Genomic DNA, 25,618 nt, shown 5'->3' on the forward strand with positions numbered 1-25,618 from the left:
CAGAAGGAAAGTGGACATCTCAGGAATCTAACAGGAGAGAAAAAAACGTCACTGTCAGCCATATAAAGCAAAATCTGAAAACATAATTCCCTTTAAAATTGACCTTTCTGACTTGGCAGAGCAGGAGCTGCACAGGTGAAACAATTATTATTAATGATGACTTAGTTCCTTTATGTGTCCCAGTACGCTATAGCATTAAGCTAGCATGCAGAGGACCCCAACCAGCTCAGCTAAAAGGAATGAAATCCTTGATTAAACTTGTGCTATTCCTGCTGTGACATGTCAAAATGACTGATGTAAAGATGGTTAATAGGTTTTGATGGCTGGAAACCATCACACGGCAACAGAGTATACTCCTCCACTTAGCATAGCAGCTATTAGACGTTCATATGCTGACATTTAGCATGTAAGTTACATTAGCATGTTACATGTTTGTGTGTTTAGTGAATAAAGTTTGAAGCTAGAAATTTACCACGTTATTAATGATTATACAGTAATGTGTTGCTAACAAGTGGAGCCTGCGCCGTCAGTATGAAATTTGAAATATAACCATTTTCTGTCTAATTTGCTAGCTTAGCTTCATCCTCATTCAGTCAATGCTAGCTTTTATATTTTATGACATTACCAGCCACTTCAAAATGTTAGTTCTCATAATTACATAATACTGCAAATAATTATTGATAAAGATTAACTTCCCAATGTATTATACAGTTATATATATATATTATTTTGAGTAAATTTCCACAAAGACACAGGTTGAAAGCGCTTGGACCAGAAGTCTGGTACTGGATAAGCTTTAGGCATTGCTAAAATACATACAGAGTACTACAGTCACCTGTATTTTTTGGTTATTTGTATTATAAAGTCAAATACCACAAGTGTACTGTAAGACGGATTTTCTCCTGCTCCGAAGTATTTGTACTGTTCCTTTAATGAAGATCCCGCCTAGTGAACACGTGACACAACAAGGAAGTTTAAATGTAACGTTCAGTAAAGCAAAAGTGTAGCGTTTCTCTTCAGGGAACAATCTTAATTAGATGTTACATGTAGCAGCCTGCGCTGTTGGGCAGCCTGCGGGGACATTACGCAAAGAAGAGGGAATCACCTCTGTGTCGTGGTAATGCTCATATAACGTTTGGTCAGGATAAGATGTTAATATCGCTCCTGATTTCTGCTTTGACGTCACTGCTTCCGCTTGGGCATACATCGCTACCTGTCGTTATCAACACCTGGCCATTCAAGAATGCAACGGCTGCAGGTAGGACGTGCGTTGACTCCGTTACTGTGTGTTTACACGAACTGCGTCAAAAGTTGAAGTCAGGCTGGAGTTCAGTCATGTGACACCAGGGCCAAAATCTGCAGACATGGAAGTAACGCCACCCAAAACCCAGTGGTGGGAGAAGTACTCAGATCCTTTCCTTTCTCAACTACAAATAAGAGTCCTGAATGCATACAAAACCTTACTCAAGAAAAACTGTGTTGGCTGCAAAATTTACTTCATTTTATCAAAAGTGAAAGTGGTCATTGTTGCAGTAAAATGCCCCCTGTCAGTGTTTTATATGTGAGGTTTTAGGATTAATATCACCAGAGCTATTTTACATTCTGCTGGGTAGTTTAATCTACAGCAATACATCATATTCTATAAGATCATCATATTTTGTGGCAGTGCTGTCCGGTGAGATCCAGGAATGTTTTAGAAAGTCAATTTTTCATGAGAAAAACCAGCTTAGGACATACAACCACGCATACATGCTTTTCACTGGACTGAATGCTATGAAGCATTTCAATCCGAAAATAACTGAAGCTGTCAGACAAATGTTGTGGAGTATTTTAAAGTTTAAAATGTAAGTCATGTAGTCAAGCAAAGCACAAGTATGTCAAATTTGAACAGGTGGAGTACTTGAGTAAATGCCAACACTGGCAAAAAGAAGTATTTGTTTACATTGTTTTGAACATTAATGCATTATTTTTGCACGTGTCTGTGCGTTAAATAATTACAATAACAACAGATCAGTTGCAAGAAATTATGCAATATAGTGCATACTGTAGTTTGGTCAGCAGATGAACGATTAGTATTAGTGTCACAGCAAAATGGCATTTTCAATCTTTAATGGTCTCAAAAGTGTTTTTTAAAAAGATGTCAAAAAAATATTTTTATGCTTGGAAAATTTTTTTCCCAATGCTGGTTATTGAGCCTCACAATCAAATGAATGTATACAAACCGTGTACAATTACTTAGGTTTGCAGAGATGGCAGCGCCAGGTGAGCCGTGACATTTGAGAGAGAAGCAGAGGTGGGATATCACCCGTCCTCCTGCTGACAGCCTGATATGATTTGTTATTCTGGGATATCATCTGAAATGCATCTACTTTAAATTCTTAAAAAGCAGCTAGTCAGACAGTCGTGTTGCTTGCAGAGCAGCGGTTGTAGTTTTTGCTTAATATTTTTTTCATCTTATTCCTGATTAGAATTCAGGCGGATTGTTTGGAGCTGGAAGGATTAGTCCGTCGACAGAAAATTAATTGGCAACTATTTTAATAATGGATTCATTGTTTGAGTCATTCATCAATTAAATATGTCAGCCATTCCCCAGGTCCGGCTTCTCAGACGTGCTTTCCTCCGTCATATGTGACGGTAAATGAGATCTCTTCAGCTTTTGGGCTGTCAGTCAAACAAAAAAAACAGTTTCAGACATCTCCTTTGGCTTTGGGAGACTGTGAAGGGCATTTTCTCTGTTTTCTGTCACTTTATAGACCACATGATTAATCAGCTAATGAAGAAAATGATCAGCAGATTGATGGATACTGAAAATAATTAGCTGCAATCCTGTTGGTTTCTGTCTTAATCTTAACGTTTATTAATGGCTGCACGATTGAGCTGACCAATTTTCCATCACCTGAAGAGACCGACAGCAAGAGAGTGTGTATGTGTGTGTGGTGGAGTGCAATCCCTGGCAGGCTCCATAACCAGTATTATCAGGATTTCCCGCTCACTCTATTATAAAGTACTTTTTTTTGCTGTATACTTGTGGCTCCACACCAGCTTAAGCATACCAGTGTGTAAGATCAGAGTCGTAGATGGGGGAGAGGAAATGGGCAGAACCCACTAGGCTTCATACGTAAGTGCCATTGCCAGGAGTGCCTCCACTCTATTTGATTTCCTCCAGGATGATACATTGGACATGTTCAAATTGAAACTGAAAATATTTCAGCATTTTTTTGTGACTTATCTGTCAAGTGGATTTCCACCAGGTGCACGGCTTAACACGAAAAAATGATAGAGCTGGTGTTCAAAACATCTCAAGCAACACATCAAACCCGCAGGTGATTAAATTCACCTAAAAAATCTCACCATTTGATAGATGGATACCCTTTAATTTATCAGATGTACATCGCCTCTTTTCCCCCAGGTGGGTATGAAAATGAAAAATGTACCCAGCTATCTGTTCTGCGGGTAGATATTTAAAAGTGTAGTCTGTGAGCCACTACTATTGATCCGCCCATGCAGATCTCTTTCCCTTTGGGGGCTTACAGGAGCAGCTGACAATAGCAGGCTAATCTCCTCTTCCATTCTGCTGCATTTTCTAAGTGAAAAGATTGTAATGCTGAGTATAATATATATATATATATATATATATATATATATATATATATATATATATATATATATATATATATATATATATATATATATATATATATATATATATATATATCCGGAGACATGAGAACTTACCAAAGATGGCAGAAGAACACAATTTAGAGATGGATAATTCAGAAATGATAAGAGGAGGAATTTGTGGTAGTATCCTGCTGAACACAGTGCAATGGTCTGAGAATTTAGTGGCAAGCTGGTGACAGTGCTACCAGTTGGTATTTTGATCCCCCACGGGCACTTGGGGGATCAGTGACCAAATGCTTGTCAGCAGCTCGCATTCACCGTTTACGAGGAATCCATCGTACTGGTCATCAATCTGAACCTTAAACCCATCTGCCCAGATATGTAAAGCAGGCAAGCAGATTTAGTTATTTACCCTACACATTTAACAGTTTAAAATCACAATCTCCAGGCGAGCACAGGCGAGCCGGGAGATTTATTATTGTTGGACGTTTAAAGGATAAAAATAGATGAATCTTTTGAACCCTAATTCAGCACAGATTTATTGCATATTACACTCAACCGAAGCAATATCTGGTTTGTGCGATCAGGTAATTTAACATTAGCTGTCACCAATGTTATAAAAAAGGATGTAAAAATGTGTCACATTAATGTTTCCTCAGATCAAACTTTCTTCCTCAGCCTGGCTGTCAGTTGTTTTTTTTTTTTTTTGTTAAATCTAGATTTGCAGTGGCGTTACCTCCGTCTCCCAGGATGAGGAGAAAACTAATATCATTTGCCTGTCGCACTGTTTACTTCCTCTCCTGGGTATAACGTCTGTTTTGCAGCATGTCACTGCCTGGTTGTTTCACTGTGTTCAGCCTGGGGTACCCTGCAGTCCGGTGGATCAGCGCTGGATGCAGTGGAGAGAGGCTGCGCCCGCTGTGAAGTGGAGCAGTGTGATGGCAGTGTAGGCTATGGCGGGAGCCCAGATGAGTCTGGAGAGACCACGCTGGACGCCATGATCATGAACGGGTAAAGCATGGAACTCTGCTGTTATTAAAAGCAAAAATAGGAGATGACATAGAAAGATAGAGTACTTTATTGTGCCCCTAAGGGAAATTACAGTCATACACACAACTTACACTAAGCTGACATGAGCTGGGTCAGGAAAATACTGTTTTAAATGTGCATAAAAACTACCATACTAGATCAAAAAAAAAAAAAAAATGCAAAAACATTGCTCAAAATACTTTTAGAATTACAACACGATGGAGCTCTCACAGTGCAAAATGAGGGTGAATGTGCAGAGTCCCTCCTGTGCCTGCACAGAGGGAGTCATTGCACGCCATTATTGCCATGGTAGGAATGACTTCCTGTAGTGGTCCTTTCTACAGCGCCGTTGAAGAAGCCTCCAACCGAAACCACTCTGCTGTGCGATTAGCAGGTCGCGCAGGGGACGTGAAGTGTTGTCCATTATGTTGAGCAGTTTGTGCAACATCCCTCACACAGTAAAAATTATTTGCAATGAGGCATAATAAGGCAGTAAAAATCGGCAGCATGGAAAATGTGCAATGTGTGCAACCTGTAAGCAGCTGTGTAAGACCGTGCAAGCCCACTTTACTTTGGCAAATCTTATGTTTTAGCACATTTAGTAGAAGCTTTCAGTGAGCAGAGAAATGCTTGTGGCCGTTTTTTTCAAATCAGAAATGAAGCATGTTTAATTGAAAACGCCCTAAATCTTGACCAGTCTAATTAGGAACCTGCAGCTGTCAACATATTGTACAACCGTCTTACAATTTGTCCTGGTGTTGCATCTTTAACATTTAGAGCAATAACCGATTGACCTTTCCAGCCCGCCTTTCTTTAATAAAGCACTAATTAAGATTCTCATTAGGATCTGAAAGCTTGCCAGTTATTAAGTCCTTGAGTGCAAACATTTACACACTCCGAAGTTATCGCGGGAGGCAAATGTCAGCTCATGACGACAGACAAAGCAGCAAGCTGTTTGTCGTTACTCTGCGGAATGTTCCTTCTTCCATTTTGCAGGAAAATTGACTTTTTTTGGTTACATAGTCATGAATACATTGTGGGGAAAAGATAGTCTCCCTCGCAGAATCCAATATAGCCGCATAAGAAATACAGCACCGGCACATTTTGGCTGAGCACAAGAATCGAAACACCTGCACAGTTTAATGCGATCCAGAAGAACGGCGCTGCAATGAATACGAGTTCTGTAAAAACTTATACAGTTACATACAATGTTCAATTTTTGATAGCGTGTCTGGGAGAATATGGCAGTTCTAGAGACTTTAGTTTGCTGTGGTGGATAAATATTTGAAGCTCTCTCTCTCTATAATGCAACTCATTACATCACCACCACAAGCTGCAGCCTCAAAAAAAGCGAGATTTCAGCCATCTTCGCTCTGACACAAACAAACCTCTGAACATCGTGCTACAGGTTTAACAGATGCATTTATTACAGGCTGCTTCAGAAAATGCATCACAGTGTAAAGAGGGTTTTTATTTTTCTGTGTAATTGGCTAATTCATACATATCAGCCATTGGGGACTGTAATGTTAGCCTGAGTAGCACTTTATGGGCTTGACTCATTGCACTAATTAGCTGATCTCAACCACAATTTGCAAGAGGTACAAATAATATCTAAACACGGCTTCTGAAACAAAATGACACTGCTTCCATCACCGCTGGTCTGATTTGCTTAATCAGCTATGTTATGGAAACTATTTCTGTTAATCACTGGCCAGCTATTTATCAAGGGGGTGGAGTGGCGGGTGTGTGGGGGAGGGGGTTTGGAGGCCTGCACCTGTTGTTGCAGTCTGCACTAGTCACAGCTCTGGTTTGTACAGGAGACAGATTACCCGCTGCCTCTTTAAAGGTGCCCTGTGGAGTTTTCTTGTAAACAAACAGAAGTAATGTTCACATTCAGTGTTGCCTGAACACATCGTGTGCATCCTTGAGGTCTAACAAATGTGACGAATGCACTTCCCTCCTCGTGAAATGTTTGCCGAGACGATTTTTCTTGAAAGTTTGGGACCTGCGTCGGGCTCTTCTCCTGTCTCCTCTCCTCTCCTCTCTCCGTGACCTAGAAATCGATCTCGGGACGCCGTCTTCCCGAAATGTATCTCGAGGGAAGAGGAGCGAGGAGGAGAGAAGAGGCAGGAGGCGTCACACACAGCTAGAATATGCAAACATGGCGGGAGCAGGACTCTACCAGTCTTAGTGATGCTTCCATATTCATAAGTTGTATTAGTTATTTAAGAAAGATCAAACCCACGATCAAACTTTCTGCCCTTCACTGTTTGTGTAGCACCCGTTGTAGTCGGAACCGTAGGGCACATTTGAAATCAATCTGAGATCATGTCCGACAGGGACTGACGATGAAACGCTCAGAGCTATCACATCTATTATAAATCAGTATTAACATAACCTTAATGGCAATAATAACCCCGAGCCAGCAGTATTTGTGTTTGTCTGTGGCATCTGAAAAACACTACTACTACTATTGACTGCTCTGTGTGTGTGTGTGTGTGTGTGTGTGTGTGTGTGTGTGTGTGTGTGTGTGTGTGTGTGTGTGTGTGTAGCCATGTCTTACTCATGTTGCAAGGACATAAATCTGTTTACGTCATTACATTGTGGGGACTTGCCTTCCTTATGGGGACAAGATGCAAGTCCCCACAATGTAAATCACCACATTTCAGGGTGAAGAAGGCTAAGGTTGGATTTATGGTTAGTCTCCAGGAAATGAATGTCTGTCAATGCAATGTCCCCAAAAGTGATGGAAACACAAGTGTGTGAGAGAGAGTGAGTGAGTGTGTGTTAAATAAAAAAAATGTATGACAGTCATGTCACATTATGCCATGTTGTCAATTAAAAGTGAATATATTTAAGTTGTCATGAGCACTGTTACGCTCATCTGACAGAGATCATAATGCAGCAGGAGGCTCTAACACACGACGAAGCCGTGCCACGCGCCACAGCTAACGGATGCCGCTTTAAAATGACGGCTCATTGTGTGAAATTGGAATGAAGGAAAGGAATCGAGGATGCAGAAACAGAGAAAGCTCCACGGGGGACCTTCAAACAGACACCAGTTGTGTCCAGTAAACCAGTGTTCACGTTAGGTTTCTGTGTGTTCTTGGGGAGCAGGGATACGATGGAGGTGGGTGCAGTTGCAGATCTGAGACGAATCAAGAATGCCATTGGAGTAGCGAGAGCTGTGATGGAGCGAACTGACCACACGCTGCTGGTAGGAGAGTCAGGTATGTGCGGATCAATCGCCAAATCATGGTCACTGCTAAAGAGCGGTGTGAGATTAAAGGGGGATCTGCTGGCAGATGTGGAATATCTATTCATCAGTGTACAATCACTTGAAAATAAGAAGTGTTTTCGTTACCTTACAACGAGCTCTGTATGTGCAGAGGGGCTTGCTTGATGTTTCTACAGTAGCCCAGAACGGACAATCCAAACAAAAGCTCCAGAAAGCGCCTTTTGCTTTTCTCATGGCCATCTGCAACCTCACTGCCGGATGCATAAAGTGGCCCTTTAATATTTTGAAATCCAGTTGCCGATTGAACAACATACTGTATTTCACTTGATTTTATGCATTCTCTGTCCTATGTTTTTTTTACTTTATTATTATTATTATTATTCGGTGGGTTTTATTTTCCATCTTCTTATGCATTCTCTCTTATTCATCCTTATTTTTACTACGACATAATTTATGGCTTTCTATCCCTGTTTTTATGCTCATGATATGACTTTTTTTTTCTTTACAGGAAGCACTTGGTGCATGTAATTTCTTCGTTTTAAAGCATTTTGAGCTGCATTCCTCATATGAAAGCACTTTTACAAATAGAATTTATATTCTAATTATTATCACACAGTATGTAAAACCGGCCAACAGAGATCTAACTGAGTTTTTAAATGCAGTTCAGTAGTCTGAAATTTAAAAAAAGGAATAAATGGAGACACCTTAATATTTGAATCTGCATTAGTTATGTTGAGCAGACACTTGTCACATCATGGCCAAAGCATTCTGAGGCATTTATGTTCTGTGAGCCCCCCCCAGCACTTGAACAAGCTTTAATCACTCACATCAGCAGTTAGCACTGATTGCACGCGTCAAAGCTACGTGTGACGCCGTGAACATCAATAGAATGATTGTGTGCCCAGAAAGGAAACATGCGACATGAGAGTTCTTTTCGGTTTTCTGCGTGAGAGCGAAGAGTAGATGAGTGAAGAGGAGGGTCTCTGCAAGCAATCAAAAGGAAAGTGAAGGCCAATGTGGAAAGTTTTTTTCCCCCACTGTGAAAAGTGTCTTTTTTTTTCGTCTAATAATTTTGCTTACAGGTAAAGAAATCTTAAGAAAAACTTCTTTCCCAGTGAAATTGAATTCAGGAAATCAAATGCTCATCTTTACTGAACCGTCAGTCTTGCGGGAATGGTCAGGTCACTGCTGGTCAGGACGGCGGCGATGTCAGACGCGTCCTCCCTCACAAGCCGAAGCCACAAGCCTAAATGAGAGGAGACTGCCTCCGGTTCCTGCTTTTGTTTTTGACCCTTTGTTTTCTTATAATCCAAGGTCAGTGCGCCTCAGAATGTCTAACTTGACCTGAAAGTATTACTTCTCTCTTTATAGCCTCTGTGTTTGCTGAAAACATGGGCTTCGTCGCAGAAGACCTGACTACCAACAAATCTATGAATATTTTCTCACAGTGGCTGAAGGGCAACTGCCAACCTAATTATCGAAAGGTGTGTGTTTTCCTCACTTGTGTTGGCTACGGGCGTGCTGCTTCTGAAAGATTGATATTAAGCAGGGAAATTGACAGGCATACCAAAGTAGTTCACAGCTTTTTGTGGTAGAGGTGATGCCCTACAGCTCTGGTTTGCTGCTATACTTTGAAACTTCCCCAATAACGCCTCAACATCTCTAGAATAAGGTTTATTCCTTCCTTTTAAGTCTGTTATCATTCCGGAGAGAGCATGCAGTGTCCTATTGATCGAATATACCAACAGTCGTGTATTGTGTATTGATGGCCACCGAGCAGCTTCGCTATGAAACTTTGGAGTGAAATGATTTATTCAAGGTCATCTCGACAGTCGTCGAGGGTGAGACAAAGATGACCACTTCTACCATCTGAGTTTTCCCCAAAGCCTCCTTGAACTGTTCACACCAAATCATTGTATTTGTTCAGTACATTTGCTAGAAATTGGTCGATTTGGTGAGGATGCGCAGGAAAACTGTGGTACAAGACAAAAAACTGATCAGAGAGTACATTTACTCAAGTACAGTTGGAGGTACGTGGACTTAATTATTTCAACTGGAAGCAACTTTATACTTTTATTCCAGGACAACCTGGAGTTAAATATTGTCCTTTTTACTGCACTATATTTGTCTGACAGCTTTAGTTACTTTTCAGATTACAATTTCCAACAACTTCCTCACCAGGGAAAACCATGTATCTCCAAAATTTTGTGATGAACTGAGGACAGTGTTCCTGTATAGGCTCAGAAAATTCTCCTGCTTCCTGAGACGAATAAACTATTAAAAATCCTCTTGGATCAAATGTCACAAAGCTGAAAACAGGAGAGAAAAGTTGACTACTTAGAGATTCGTGGTTCTCACTGGACAGTAACGCTAAAAGCACATGATGATTTTATAGAACATTAATTTACCCAGAAGTATATAAAGTAGTTAGTTCAACCATAAACATCTACTGCAGTAAAATACAACACATTAATGCAGCAGTAATATTAATCCACGAACAGGGAGCATTTTACTGCGTATTAGTACTTTTACTTTTTGTAATTTTAGGACATTTTACTTATAATACTTAAGGTTTTGAATGCAGGTAGTGAAGTATTTTCAGTGTGAAATCAGTACTTTTATTTAAGTAAAGGATGTGAACACTGCGTCTGCCCCTGGAGAGAACACAGCACTGGTCTCCGTACATGAAGCCATTCGGTACATCCATACATTGTGTAATCCTTGTGGCAGTTTCTCATAGATTTTCAGATTGTTGCCGAGCTCACCGGAAAACAACTGTCTGAATTTTTTATAACTAAAGAAACTGTTTTCAAGGGTTTTACCTTCACCTTCAAGAAACAGAATATAACAGACTTTGCTTTCTGAATAATGCACAGGCACTTTAATAAAACAAAGTAGTTGATTCCAACTTTGGTTTATTGATGGCATGACGCCCTACGCTGATACAGGCACACATCCCATATGAAAAGACCTTTGTTTCAACATTTACCTTCTATGGCTCCAAGTCCATGTTTGTTACCGTTCAGCCCGAATGACAAATTTGACTTTTTTTTTTATTCGCCAAGCATCCCACTGTAACATCAAAGGAGGAGAATTGACTTTTCACACATCCCCGCAGGTCAAGCTGCTAAACTCAGTCAGTCATAAGAGCAGAGAAGACGCCTTGAGGTAGTGACAGGGAAACCCTCTGTCAAACTACACCACACACTAGGTGCAGCAGGCTGTCAGTCTCAGTAAAATATGATTTTTGGCTGCAGCAGGAGTTTAAACTGGGATGTTTTGCTCATATCCATCACTGGAAAGAAGATTTTAGAGATTCCAAAACTCCCTGCTCTTCATTAATAGGAATAGTTTTATTTCACTACATCACGGTCTTGCCTGTGTGCTTTTAGAATAATCAAATTTAAGGATAATGGCATGATGCAAATAGTGATGACATTTTATCTCCTGTCAAAAGAATGTCTTTCCAGATCCTTCCCAGTCCTGTGGACCCTACAAGCCCAGGGCGACACTGAAGCAGAACAAGAGGGCACAGCATGCTAACACTCGCTCCCACGACACCATAGGTAGGTTTTTTTTGTTATCTGGAGTGTGAAGTCAGCCCTCCTCAGGCATTTTTATACAGTTTCGAATTAAGGCACTTGACTGAAGCTAGACGGGGATATGAGATGGAGTTTAACAGCGTAACATGCCCAAAAGGAACATTAGACAGTAGCGAAGTAGAGGTTAGCAGGGAACAGTTAAGCTTTCAGGCCTTGAATTTGTGTTCCTGTCAAAAGATCAAATCTATAAAAAATTCTCACCTGGCTCCTTTTTAATGTCGTCTGAGCTAGACTTATGTATCGATCAGGGCGTCTGCAGCTGCTGGGAATTTAGTGTTACGCTCACAAAAACCTTCAGCAGGATAAGCACTAACTCAGAGAGGGCTTTAAAGGACTTTGTTAGCTCCTCGGATAAGCTGATGATTGCTGATGTTTCTCTACCACCTCTTTTGTTTTTGCACCAGGGATGATTGTGCTTGATCAAGATGGTCACGTGGCCGCCGGTACATCCACCAATGGACTAACTCACAAAGTTCCAGGGTATGTGGATGATGTACTGGAGATGTTGAGAAGTGAGCATAAAAATGTGTTGTCAGGACGTTTGTTTTTTGCCTTTGGGAGCATAAAAAGAAATCATTTCTACGGTTTTATGACTTCATTTTCATGCTTCTTAATAACAAAGAACAATAACTGCGTTCTAAGTACTTAAGATTTAGGTTTAAGGATTTCCCCCACTGCTTGAAAAGGTCCCACAGTGCATTGCAGTAATAAATAAACGAGATGATGTTGCAGAGCTGAGTGTTACAGCACAGAAGCGGTGGCTGTTTTATAGATGATAATGAAAATAGAGTTAAAGAGTACATGAAGTATCGGTCTCATGTTTAAGTCCTGGTCTACTCCTGTCCTGCAGGCGAGTCGGGGACTCTCCTATCGTTGGGGCAGGGGCCTATGCAGATAGCTCAGCCGGTGGTGCTGCAGCGACTGGAGATGGAGACGTCATGATGCGCTTTCTGCCAAGGTGCCTCACCCATCCTCCTTTTGTGTGTAACAAAAAGCCTATTAAATTAAAAATTCCTTTCCTCGTGGTGTTACCTTGAGTCTCGGCATGGAAGAAAATTAGCCACAAAGCCATAAAATGCTACATTTAAAAAGAATCCTACACCTACATGTTTGTCTCAGTAGAATAAGAAGAATCCCCTAAAGTACGTGAGGGTTTATTTTTCAGTGTGAGCAGATATGGTTCCTTCCTCTGATAACTTCTGATGGATGATTACTTGTAATAGGAAATTATTTTAATATAAATTGGGAACAGTGCAGCATTTAAATGAGACCTGCTGACTGGATCTCAGCTCCTTCATGCGACCTGACCAGGGTTTATTTCCCGGTCGTGTTTTTGAATAATAGGACTGTTACGTGGCTTTTTCCCGGACAGAAGAATTGTGTTTCACAGAATATTGACACCTGTGACTCGTGTACATTTTAAACAGCCAATTTCTGGCGTGAGCCTCTTGCTGCAAGTGCAACAATAGCATTATAAAGAGTGGAGGCGTGACTACATTGCCCCAAAACTGTCATTTGTACATTCCACAGAAGAGGCGAGATTTCACTTAAGCTGCTGTTTGTTTCCAGGCTGTGAGAGGAAGGCAATCTCACAAGGGTTTGGTTGTTTTTTTTTTTAAGATTTATTATTTTTCCAGGATAGTTTGGCGAGTACACACACCACTTCCTTTTTTTGCACTCAGCTTAACATTCAGTCACACACAGCCACACCTCAGGGCTGCCTATTTCAATCAGTTTTCTGAGCCACTTCCTTGAACCGTTGGAGGCTGCATTTTTCGAGAAGACCTTGCTGCCACTGGACTGAAGAATGTTTATCATTCATTCTCCGTGCCCACATTTTCCCGAGCAATCCAGGTGCTTTAACTGACATGTGCCGTTGCAAGGCTTCCCGCGAACATCACTGTCAAAATGTAGCGGTAACGCATCATCACCAGCGACGAGACATTTCAAAAACGCATCTGTCCTGTCCTGAATTTTAACTTTAACGAGTGCTATGAGTACTGCTCTCCAAAAAGAGGAATTTTACACAAAAATGCCTCCTATCTTGTGTGCTGATATGGGACATCTCCTGTCAGAAGTATTCACTGAGGAATTAGGCGAATGCACATTCGGGCTGGACGCTTTGTCATGTCATTTTCTAGTGATTGCGCGCGCACCCCAGCAGCTCTTTTTTCCTTTTAGTCTGATAAATAAACCCCTAAAATGTCAAGAAAGTAAATATTACATCCAGCAAATCACAACCAACTCATCCTAAGACACGCTTCATTCAAACTGCCTTGGTTAGTCTTACAACAATCTCCAACTCTGGTTTGACCAAAATCAACCATCTGTTCTGGCTCTCCGTGCTGTATGCCCTCTTTGTGCTGCTGGATTAACTCGCTGAACACAAGTCTGTCGCTGATCAGCGGAACGTTAAAACTAGCAAAATAAATGACGAATTCATCCACCCCCCTAAAAAAAACACAACCGGTGATGTACTCAGTGCCAATATGTTCATCCAGTCACGCAGCCTTACGACACATTTCACACTTTAAGATCCCACACACATCTGTTTTAGGAAATTGCAAAGTGTTGCTCATTGTCTTATACATTTGACCTCAGGTTAATGGAGTTAATGGCAGCCATGTTATCCGTGAAGAGCAAGCTATTTGCTTTGCAGTGATGGTAAATTACTCACACTTGTGAACACTTAAAATGTAGTGTCACAACTTTCTCGCATGTCATGGAGGGAGGGTGGGAATACTGCGTGTTTTAGTCAGATTTAATCACTGTTTCTTGACACTGAGATGTGTTTGCGTCAGATTTATCCCACGCCTTAATCACACGCACATCCCCATCATCATCCTGGTTGGTGGCCCTGAGAGCACTCCTTAGCTCGCCTCATGTGTGCTTCGTGTAATCCTGCCAACAGTTACTTGGCCGTGGAGCTGATGAGGACGGGGGCCGATCCCTCTGCAGCCTGCAAGACGGCCATTTCCAGAATCAAGAGGCATTACTCAGAGTTCTTTGGAGCCATCATCTGTGCTAACACAACAGGCCATTATGGTGAGTGTTAAGGTTCACACCTGCCTTTGTTACGCCAAAGCCACACAACTTACACACATGAATGTGCACGCACAGACATATTGATAAGCACGGTCTATGCAAGTTTCTGTGAGTAATTCTGATGTGCCGAAAAGCATGTTCAACTTCCATGATAATGTTTTGATAAAAATCTTTTGTAAATTAGGCCTGAGCAGATAAAATATCCTTATGTAGAATAAAACCGGTTGCTGTAATCTTCTTTTTAAATGGTCATCATTAGAACGCATTTAACAATCTTTTTTGGAGGGCGTTTAACATCAGACTTGATATAATTATTTAAATTTGCTCAGGGGACCAGTGCTCAATGTACAGTACAGCTGTCAAAGGGTTTGAAATTAGAAGAGCAAAGATTTAGATTCATGGTAAAATTTGTCAGCAGAATTTTAACCGTACTGAAAACAGCCCAGTTTCACTGAAGTTACATTTAAGTGTTTTCTGATCTAAAGTTTGACATCCAGTCTTCACCGGAAACTCAGCACAGCCTGTTCTACCCAGTAATCGCTTTGTTTCCATGACAACAGTGTGGCAGCTTAAGTGCCATGCCATTTCTCACGTCTGTAAGAAAAGTCAAGAAGGTGCCCCGTGGAGTTTTCTTGTAAACAGACCAAAGTTTGGTTTACGTTGTTCTTGTTACTCACCAAAGTGCACTGTGTGGAGGTCTAACAGATGTGTTTTATTGCATTTCCTTCCTCACAAAACATGCGCAAAGCTGAATTTTCAGGTATTCTGAAGCCTGAGTTGTTTGCATGCATGTTCAGTCGCTTGCGATCTTGTTCACTGCATTTGTTTACACACTGCTGCATATCCTGGAGAGTTACTGCCACCTGTCGCTCTGTCGAATTAGGAAGAATGCGTGTACAGCAAGACAAATAAACTAAGAGTTGGCTCATAAAAGATGATTCATAGTGCTACGAACAGTCTGAAACTCCACAGGTCACCTTTAAGATCACCCATTCAACAACCGGTATTTTTATTTTATCTATTCACCCGACAACTAAAATGTTTTTGTTGTCACTTCCACTCATACTGCCTGCTTTACACGGTGTGTATGAATAATTACATCAGAACATAATGCAGACATTAAACGTGTAGATGAACAGGTGTAATAAAGTGCATGCGATGAGACTTGTTAGTATTTGAATAGCAGATCTTTACACAGATCACATTTTAATACCAGCATTGAATGGGGCCTTGATGCAAAGGCAGTAGAGATTTAGTTTGACCTGTAACGTTTTGCTCTTTGAAGGTGCGGCCTGTAACAAAGTCCCCGGCTTCCCCCAGTTCCACTACATGGTATCAAACTCAGAGTCGGACACTCCACTCCTGAAATCAGTCGACTGCTTTTAAAAAGGTGTATGACTGTGTGCACCTCTCATACACATCAGTAAATTAATACTGTGTTTTTATTCTGATGATTTTGCTTTTAATTCAGAAATAAAGAGTAATTAAAAACCCATGTGTCACTGGAAATTTTAATTGTTGCTGCTTTGACTTGTTTAGATTATCACATTTTCTTGTGACAGCTTTGAAACGTATCTTAAAAGATGGACAGTGATATGACAGGATATAAATAAAATGCAAATAGACATTTGATTAGGTGCAATATTTTTGTACAAACAAGTGGTATGACCTGAAAGACATTCTCCATTAAATGTATGGTTCGGTACGATGTGCATATATCATGAGGACAATGAGTCCAGGGTCCCGTTCTGTTTTGATTTATGTATGTGAACATGTAGGCAAGTACTGCACTGCAGAAACACATTAACAACCAGGGAGGATGGACACCCCTGGTCCATTGTCTGCCCACTGGAAAAAGTCACACTGTTTACCCTTTTGAGAGCTGCAGGTGTAGAAATTCCGGCCGTTGTTGGGTCCGAGTTTCAGAACCGTCCTCATTAAACAGCGTTTCCCGTGGTGACAACAAGGGAAGTGCAAATCAGCCCACTGCAACAGAGAAAATAAGGTTTATTAACTTACAAATGAGATTCCAAGAACACTGTGTAAAACAGAAATAAAACAGAATGCGATAACTTGCTAATCCCTTTTCATGTATACTCAATTGTAAACAGTACAAAGACAATGTATTTAACATTTTACCTCATCGGCTTCATTGATTTTTGTAAATATCTGCTTATTGTGAAGTTAATGCAGCAACACGTTGGGACAGGAGCAACAAAAAACTGGGAAAGATGTGGAACGCTCCAAAATTTCAGGCATTTACAGTTGATGCTGAAAATACGACAATGTTTCAAATGAAAGGATAAAACTAATGATATTATTAAAAAAATTAAGTCACTTCAGGCTACATGACGCCACAGAGATAAAAGATAATTTTCACCTCGAAGAAGTTACATTTAGTCTCTCTGGGAAGCGAGCAGGCGTAGAACTGCCGTCCCTTATTCTCCCCCTCCTTGTGGACCACTCTGAGGACAGCTGGACGACGATGGGCTGCACAACATGGAGCGCTGGGACTGGAAGAAATGGAGGAGCTGCGGCTTGTCGCATCTATTTTGCGTGTACTGACAGAGCCGAAGAAACAGTCTTATTAGTTTGAAATAAATTGAAAATAAAACACAAGTATACCTGTCACATCAACCCTTATTAGTGAGCAAACAACCTCTCTTCACCCGTGTGTGATGATGTGTGTTGGTAACAGTCACATCTGCTTGGTATCCACCTATGGCTATTCATCAATCTGAGCTTTTTTAACAATGCTGCATTAAAAATTCCACAGTCAGATGCTTTTTTATCCCACTTATCTCCACGAAGTTGCAAAAAACTTCTCTTATTATAAACTTATTCATGAATAGCCAAGCGAGTGATTCACTCACCATGAGTTGGGGGTTCCATTTTGAGCATTGTTACTGAGAAAGGGACTGTGATCAATTCTCATTTTCTTGGATGGGTGACTGTAGGAGGCCAGTGATTCCCCATTGGAGAGCTCGGCACTTTGCCTCTGCCAGCCACCAGAGGCATAATTGGGGCTTGTTGTCCCTTGGCAGACACTGTATTTATATAAACCTCGCTCTGCCGCCAAGGAATTCAAATGACTGCCGGCTGGGGAGAGCGGGGAGTTTACAGGCTTTGGCTTCTTGCTCAAGTCAGAGAAAACAAGGGTGGAAGTCCCAAATGCAGACCTCCAGTTGACTTTGAGCTCCTCTTGTGGCTTCTTGAAGGCAGTGCAGGGGTATTTAATCAAATCAGCAGTGAAGGGTGATGCTTCAGCGCTAATGTCGTCTTTGTGGGCTGTGGAGATGGAGCCAGAGTGAGAAAACTCATTTCATGTTCAGCAGCTGCAGCTTATTCTGATGCACTGGCTGCTCTCATAAAATGCAGCTTGTTGTTAGCTTTAAGTGGTTAGCTTGCCATAAAATTTACCAGTAAGCACCAGACTGCTGCGCTGTGTCGTCAAATAAAATGCCAAACAATCTGTCGTGCTGAAGATGCCCTCATGCAAAATTCTGTGAAATGAGCCCCTATATAATACAACTTTGGAAATAAGTGCATGTTTTCAGTAATGGTAAACTACAATGTCTGACATAACGGTCATTAACTCAGAGCTGTGAGTAAGTGTTACTGTTCCATCCCTCAAAAACTACCATTAGTGTACAGTACCATTGAGCAAGGCACTTAACCCCCAGCTGTTTTAGCAGAGCAGCTCAGTGGTCAACAGTAAAAGATGAAACAACAAATGCAAATCGTGATGATACTGAAAAAGAACGTGTGCTTTATCATCATTTCCAGGAGAAATACATGTCCATCATTCGTTTCCACAGATTTTAAAGGACAAAAAATGCAGGCGTACATTTAGAGATCGACTCCACTCGTATTTATTCCCATTTTGCACAGTACAGAACAACACCATTAAAACTCAGGCACTATAGTTTAATCCGGGGGGATTGTTCTTTTTTTTTTTGACGATAAACAGAAAAAGACAATTAAATATCTAAGTGATAATTATCTCTCTTATGTCAAATTATTTCAAATCTACTTTGAAAAGTACCATAAATGTATCCAGATGCCTGAAAATGCAAGTTTCTCTCCTGTCCAACTTGTGTTTTGTTTGGAATGAGAACATTATGGAAACCAACTGCAGGAATCAAAGCCAAAATGTAACGCTGACATATGCTCGTCAGAAACGTACCCATGCTTGTAAAGTGAAAACTGCACCGTGGGCAAACTGTAGACATGAGTGAATCTCATACAGCTGTTCAAACAGCTATCATTAAAAAAATGTGATTCATTTTACATTTGGGAGCATAATCCTTAAAAAATAAAAACTATGAAGTACAAGAAGTACAAAGCAAACCATTCAGCTGCGGTTTGGTGGTTCCAACAGAGAGATCGCAAGGACATTTCTTTCAAACACTAGTTCACTGCTGCTGTAATTTATCTCAAGACAGTCTGAGAAAAATGGCCAACTGAGAAACACGCTCATTACTCGCACGGCAGCGCACACACACACACACACACACACACACACACACACACACACACACACCTACTAAGCCAGCCTGCTTGACTGCAGTGTCTCTTCAACAGCTTGCTGTTTGGTGCCTTGCTCAGAAGTACTTAATCGCCGATGGTACATGGGATCGTTCATCTAAAGAGCAAAGCTGCAGCTACTATTATTTTATCTCTTGCTAACAAGGACATTCTGACGCCCCATTAAATTCAGAGACTGTAAAAAACATCTCACTCACCCTCAGGTCTTGGAGTGAGGCATGCATCACAGGCTTTTGCTGCCGGCTGGTTGATGAGTGTGCAGAGCTGACAGGCCCAGTCTTCTTCCTCCTTCTTAGCCACATTACTATTGGTTCTCTCATTATAGGCCCAGCCAATCAGGCTGTTTCTGACTGGGAGCTCACTGGATAACGGAAACACAAGAGTGAAAACAGTAATGAACTTCTGTTGCTGAAACACGTTTACTAATTAATGAAATGTGCACTGAAGCTGAAATAATGTTACTGTGTTAAAACAGAACTCGGGTTCTGTTTGTGCACACTAGGGTTGCAAAATTATTATGTTCAAGGTAGAAATTTCGCATGGGAATTAACAGGAATTTATGGGAAACTACAGAAATAAACTGGAAATATGGGGGTTATTTGCTGAGGCTATATTTGCCATGTCAAAGCAGAGAGTAGAAACAAGCCTTATTTAATTAATTGAGTTGACTCATTTAACATTGTATTGAACTTCTGTTGAACAAAAGGCAGTAAACAAACACATTGAGCAAAATGTCCAAAATTCTTGAGCTTAACTTCCTTTGGAAAATTTGCAGAAAACATCCATTCAGGGAAATCTGACAAAACTGCTGTTTTATTTCATTACTTTACAGTCTGTGCTTTAAGATGAGGAATACTTTCAGAGTCATTCACAATGTGAGCACACATAACATAAATTTTCTTAATTACTTATATTACAAGCAATTAGTCCTTGGAACTGTAAATGCCAAATGAGCAAAAAATATGAATTATTCAGCTGCTATTATTGTAACCTGATTATAGAAAATACAGGAAAAGAGAAAACTTTAACTAGACAAACATTTGCAGTTCAGGCAGAGGCTGAAGATATGCAGTGTGTTTCATATAATTGCTCTAAGCATACACGTTAGCGCTCCGACATGAAGCTCCACTGTGTTTGACAAGAAGGCAAATCTGCACTGCCAACAGTCATGGAGGAGGAAAGTAGCAATGGCTCTCAGGAAACTTTCCTCACAGATTGCTTTATCAGCTGTGTAATGCATTGTAAGGGCTTTAGGCTCTAACCCCTCGCAAAGCTTTGCTCAAACACAACCCAGGAGGTGTTGAGCCCGTGCCCTGTCTGGCAAACACAGCCTTATATGCGCATTAATTTTCCCCCATAACACTTCCCACTCCCTGCCAAGCCCATCTGCCTGCAAAGATGGCCTCTATAAATTTGAACATATTATCTAAAAGGCTTTGGAACTTTCTGCAAAGGAAAATGACACCTAGCTGTTCCATGTTGCTTTTTGGTATTAGTATGTCTTGCATGATTTTCTTTTTCATTTGTACTGTGCGAGCATGGTTGGAGGCAGCCTAAGAATTTAATTGCCATCGACTGCTCCACTTCAATAAAGAACTTGATGTGTTAAAATCTATTTTATGTCTAAAATCTATTAAGAAGAATCAAAAGCTGACAAAAATGTTTTATCCTACATTGGAACATTTTATTTGTATTGGTTAAGCATCATCTTGTTAATTCTTAAAAAGCATCTACACTTAATGTAAGCCAAACTATAAATATCTACAGTTAGTGGAGTAGAGTTGTGATACACAGTAATTCTTCCCTTAACTGGAAAAGGGGCAAAGTAAAAAGTGTTGTTTTAGGCTTTTATCATACTTCAGGCACTGGGAAGGTTATTGGTATTAAACATTTCTGAACTACTGCCAAACCAAACTTGAATCAGTCCTGACAAGAATTCAAGACAGCATCTTCTCAGTCAAAGTGCCAAATGTCTACGAGGAGTTCTACCTGATATCAACCTCGCTGGGATCTCCTTTCTGACAGCGCTCGCAGAAGTAAGTCATCCTGCCGTTGTCTCCAAGACGACAGACTGTGATGACATGAAGGCACTGGCCGCACTGGGGACGCTTGTAGACTTTGTAATGTTTGTAGAGAGGAGAGCCAGATCTGCGACACTGATCGAGATGAGGAAGGCAAACACGACTGAATAAAACGACGTGGATGAAGAGAACAAGTAAAAACATTCACCTTTCCTCACTTGTCTATTATGCATGAACAGGAATATTTGTTTTGTCTATTCTCTACACAGCAGAGCATTGACTTTTGCTCTCCTTCCTCAGCAACACAGGATTTTAAGTTAATTCATTACTGGAAATCAATCGAAATGAGGTGTCAGCAAAATGACCCACAAATACAAGCCAGGTCTGCTTGATCATGGCAAACATCATTATCACAATTACTTTGCTTAATATTAATCACGATGATTTCACACAATTACTCACTGACTTTGGAAACATCACACATTCACTAAACTTTGACAAAATGTCTTTTTAACACTGGATTTCTAACACAGAATTTAAATATAATTCACCTAAAAAAAAAAAAAATCAATGTAATATATACGGCGGCATCATGGGCAGCATTGTGCCCTGAGTTTTGTCTTAGTCATTCAGTCCTGAACGTGCTTGGCGACCGGCCACACACAGTCAGCTCTGGGCACGTTACGCACACAGTCATCACTGTAGAGAGCCGATGTATTTGCTGCAAGCTGTCACCTGTGTGGGCTCTTCTACCTTATTTGAACAAGGTTTTGGAAGTGCCACAGTGTGTAAAGACCATCCCTGCCTGCTGTTCTCCCAACATAAGTTCACTGTGTATGAGTGTGTGTGTGCACATCTGTGTGCCATATCATATCTTCCTGTCAGAACTTGAATTGGTTTTACCGTTCTTGTTGACCAAAGGCTCTCTTTCCATCATCCTGACTGAGAGTTTGTTTGGACTTTTAAGGAGAGGCAAAAGCACACTGCTGTACAGGAAAGGGGTGCGCTGGATTCATAACACAAGACAAAACGAGAGCATCTTTGCGAAATGGAATGCGGCCCAATAATCGTTTTATCTCGATTATCTTGTTTTCATAATCGCTGGAAGCCCAAATCGTAATTGAAAGTAAAATTTGATGAATCGCCCAGCGCTGGTACATGGACATACGAATGTAGGAGTGCCACCAAAGCTAGTTTAAATAAACATGTTTTTGATATTGATGTACAGGCGTGTAACCTTGTAAAACAGGAGAGTGAAATCACGCGTCATCTTCACCAAGTGGTGGATCTGCTCATCTGTCAGCTGCTGAACCTATGAAAGGAGCAGCACAGTTAGTTACAGATCACAGCCAGGGAGTGAATAAATCATATTTGTATAGCTCTTCATTTCAAAACAGAGACGAAGGGCGCTTCACAGTCAGCAAATCAATAATACAAGCAAATAAACAATAAAAATGCCTGACATGAATGAAAAACTGGATTTAAAATGATGCAGTGGATAAAAATGACATACAACGTATACCCAACACTTGCAGCCCAGGCAGCAAGGACCTGACTGGTGCGCACAGTGTAAAAAAGGACCTAAAGCACACAAACACACAGCACTTGTAGCTCTTTCAAGACACCTAGGGGCTCAATAATGGAGGAGAGGCTCATAAAGATTCAGTGGTCCCAAAAGAAGGGGCCAAAAGTCCTAGATTAATGTTTTGGTCCAGTGTGCTATATTCTTAAACCCCATCTAATACTTTCTAAGGAGAGCAGAGCAGAGCCCCCGGTAATAGCTGAGTAATAGAAGTATTCATGCTGCAAAGTGTCTCTCACTGGCAGTGAATAGGTCACTCTAAAAATCACATTTTTCTTCTATAGTTTTCCTAATGAAAATATTCCCTAAGAGCAATGTGAAGCATTGGATTTTTCACATTTCATGTGATGTGATTTTCATATAAGAAATAGAAAGTAGCTGAGTGGTGTTATGTAATATATAATATATTATAAATCAGAGGGAAACCCCCATTTGACTCTCAATGCAGACAAAAACATTCATAAAAATAATAAAATGAGAAACATTTCCATTTCCAAAGTACGCCGAGGGGAAGGCATATATGTGCCGCAATGCGCTTGTTTGTCTTTTGCCTGTTTCACCCTCCTCATTGTAGTGCATTGCTCCATAAAACAAGGGCTTAAACTTTTTTCTGTGAGAGTTGTCTTGCATTTTTACCCCCTTTTTGTTCCTGTGCTGAACACAATCCATCATCTTTTCCATACCTTCACGGCTGGGTGGAGGCCCGAGTCAAACAGTGCTTCGTTTTTAATGATGTTGCCGACTCCCGGCATGACGGCCTGGTCTAGGAGAACGTCACAGAGCATCCTGCTAGTTTGGCTCTTCACTGCCTCCTCAGAGCGGGAGAAGCTGAACTTGGGGGAGCACACATCCTGACTCTCCATAGCCCTCACCCTTTGCTCACAGTCCTCTGTCAACCTGCAAGCACACAATTTTATAGGACTGGAAGAACTGAGAAAATATATGGCTATTGCCACAAGGTCAACTAGTGCATTCTTGAAATTATACATTTCAAAATTGTTTTTGTTATATATATTCTATTTCAGTTTGTTTGTTATGAGATAGGACAGCATAGGTGAAATTTTCAGAGAGTAGAAATAAGTGTCTGTCTGGCTACTGAACAGTACACCAGGACCTTTCAGTCAAGGAACAGGACAAATGTCAAGCCAGAAAGACTGTGTTTTTCATGGAACAATAGCCGCTGTCTTCAGACACAGCCTAATGTAGGACATACTCACTGAATGAGACTCATACCCCAAGGTGAACTTCTGTCACCTCAATCTATCTGGGCTATGCTGGTGTCCCGGTTACCTTATTTCCACAGTGCTGTCAAAGAAGCACACAATGTCGTTACTCAGGTGGATTTCCAGTGCTGGTATGGAGCCGGTCCTATCCTTCCTCTCAGCAGGGTTTATACGCATTGATCCATTCATACCAAAGTGGACTCTAAAAGGATGTGAGCATGAAAGAAAGAAGCAAAGAAAAGACAAATTTAAAGATACTATGTCTGAATTTATATAAGACTTGACAGACAAAGGACAGAAAGGTGGCCTGGTGGTTGGAGACTCCATTGTGTAATTGAAATGTCACAGGGTCCAATTTAGCAATAGCTTGTGTGTGTCTATCAAGAGCTGGGCGAGCTGCTGAGGTACTCTCACACAAGGCACTAACATTTCTACCTACTTGCTCACACCAGTGCAGCTATATATGCATTAATCAACCAGTCTTATAAAGAGGACTGATTGATTTGTTATTATTTAATGATTAATTATTATTCCAACTTTAGTTCCAATTAGGATTGGGCTATATGAAGGTAAACAGACTTCTATGTACTGCGAAAGAAAGCATATATTTGTCAGCTGTTTAAAATTATAGCTGTATGACGGTTTAAACTTTGACCATTGTGCTGCAAATCAATGACTGAATTTTACCACACAGTATTTTTACAATTTCTACATTACCAATGTAGCAAGTTATTTTGGTTTAATGGGCATTTAACTGGCTAGATCAGCCAAAAACAGACAGTCCTGTCTAGTTAGTTTGTTAATAACCAGTTTCTTAATTGAGTTTCCACAGGTACTTCTTATCTACTTCTGTCTATATATTGAGATGGATTTTATTATTATTGGCCTGCCCTTCTTACAGTCATCCAGGATGAAAAGAGTGAACAGTTCATTTTGTTCTTCTGGCTTTTTTCCGATTTGCTCCTTCAACATACAAACGCATACATTTTACTTTTTTTATGTAAATGATCCTTTAATGTCAAAAAAGCTGACAGGTCACAGATTTTGGTACACCAAAACGACAGCTATCAAAATGAGTGAGCCTATGTAAGGTCAGCTTTAATATGATGAAGACACTGTGTTTGGTGACAGCATTCAACGTAAAATATATGACTAAATATGACAGAAAACGTAGCAGTTCCAGTATATCATTAATTCCCACTCACGTGATTTGACCGGTAACAGAATACCCGCTAGCATTGGCTAAAATAGGAGTTATCCGAAGATAAAGTAACAGCAAATGTTAGCTGCCTGGCTGTACAGTCTACATTACCTCAATGCTCTTACACCTAAGTACAGGAAGAGCTCCTTTCCCAGAGTTTCAACACCGGTGTACTGACAACCACAAAGGCTGTGGAAGGCATTTCCCCCGGAGTCGTTTTTCTGTAAAGAGACGGTAAACAAACAACACTGGTTAGCATGTAGCCGCAGCCGGTTACGTTAGCTTGACGATAACGTGCTGCACAGAATAACAACATAACATACCGCCGAAGTTATCAAACTGCCTTTGATTTCTTTTAATTTCTGTCCTTTCTGGACCTTCGAACGGATTTTCTCTCCATTTAATGTGCAGCCTGGACCTTCAACCATGGTGTAATGTAGACTTTAAAGGCAGTCCATCTACTAGCTAAAATACTTTGCTGTCGTCTTGATTACCCGCCACACAGTTT

At 40.7% G+C, this 25,618-nt stretch overlaps 2 protein-coding genes across 3 annotated transcripts; one reads left to right on the plus strand and one right to left on the minus strand.

Moving 5' to 3' along the window:
• The first annotated feature begins 950 nt into the window (after positions 1-950).
• On the plus strand, positions 951-16,044 carry aga (aspartylglucosaminidase). Its single transcript, XM_070963039.1, has 9 exons — positions 951-1,258; positions 4,479-4,632; positions 7,768-7,880; positions 9,260-9,372; positions 11,346-11,454; positions 11,895-11,970; positions 12,341-12,448; positions 14,402-14,535; positions 15,821-16,044. The coding sequence occupies exons 1-9, from the start codon at positions 1,150-1,152 to the stop codon at positions 15,919-15,921; spliced, it is 1,017 nt and encodes a 338-aa protein (XP_070819140.1). The 5' UTR covers positions 951-1,149; the 3' UTR covers positions 15,922-16,044.
• On the minus strand, positions 16,034-25,618 carry neil3 (nei-like DNA glycosylase 3). 2 transcript variants are annotated; one of them, XM_070963037.1, is made up of 10 exons: positions 25,434-25,618; positions 25,222-25,331; positions 23,977-24,111; positions 23,370-23,583; positions 22,342-22,416; positions 21,073-21,239; positions 19,281-19,444; positions 17,409-17,823; positions 16,916-17,096; positions 16,034-16,521 (listed from the first exon to the last, which is right to left on the minus strand). In XM_070963037.1, the coding sequence occupies exons 1-10, from the start codon at positions 25,536-25,538 to the stop codon at positions 16,339-16,341; spliced, it is 1,749 nt and encodes a 582-aa protein (XP_070819138.1). In that variant the 5' UTR covers positions 25,539-25,618; the 3' UTR covers positions 16,034-16,338. The 2 variants fall into 2 exon arrangements, with proteins under 2 accessions (XP_070819138.1, XP_070819139.1); XM_070963038.1 differs by having other exon boundaries at positions 16,216-16,521; positions 16,916-17,048; positions 25,434-25,591.

This window comes from Chaetodon trifascialis, chromosome 5 (genome assembly GCF_039877785.1).
Source record: "Chaetodon trifascialis isolate fChaTrf1 chromosome 5, fChaTrf1.hap1, whole genome shotgun sequence".
NCBI lineage: Eukaryota > Metazoa > Chordata > Actinopteri > Chaetodontiformes > Chaetodontidae > Chaetodon > Chaetodon trifascialis.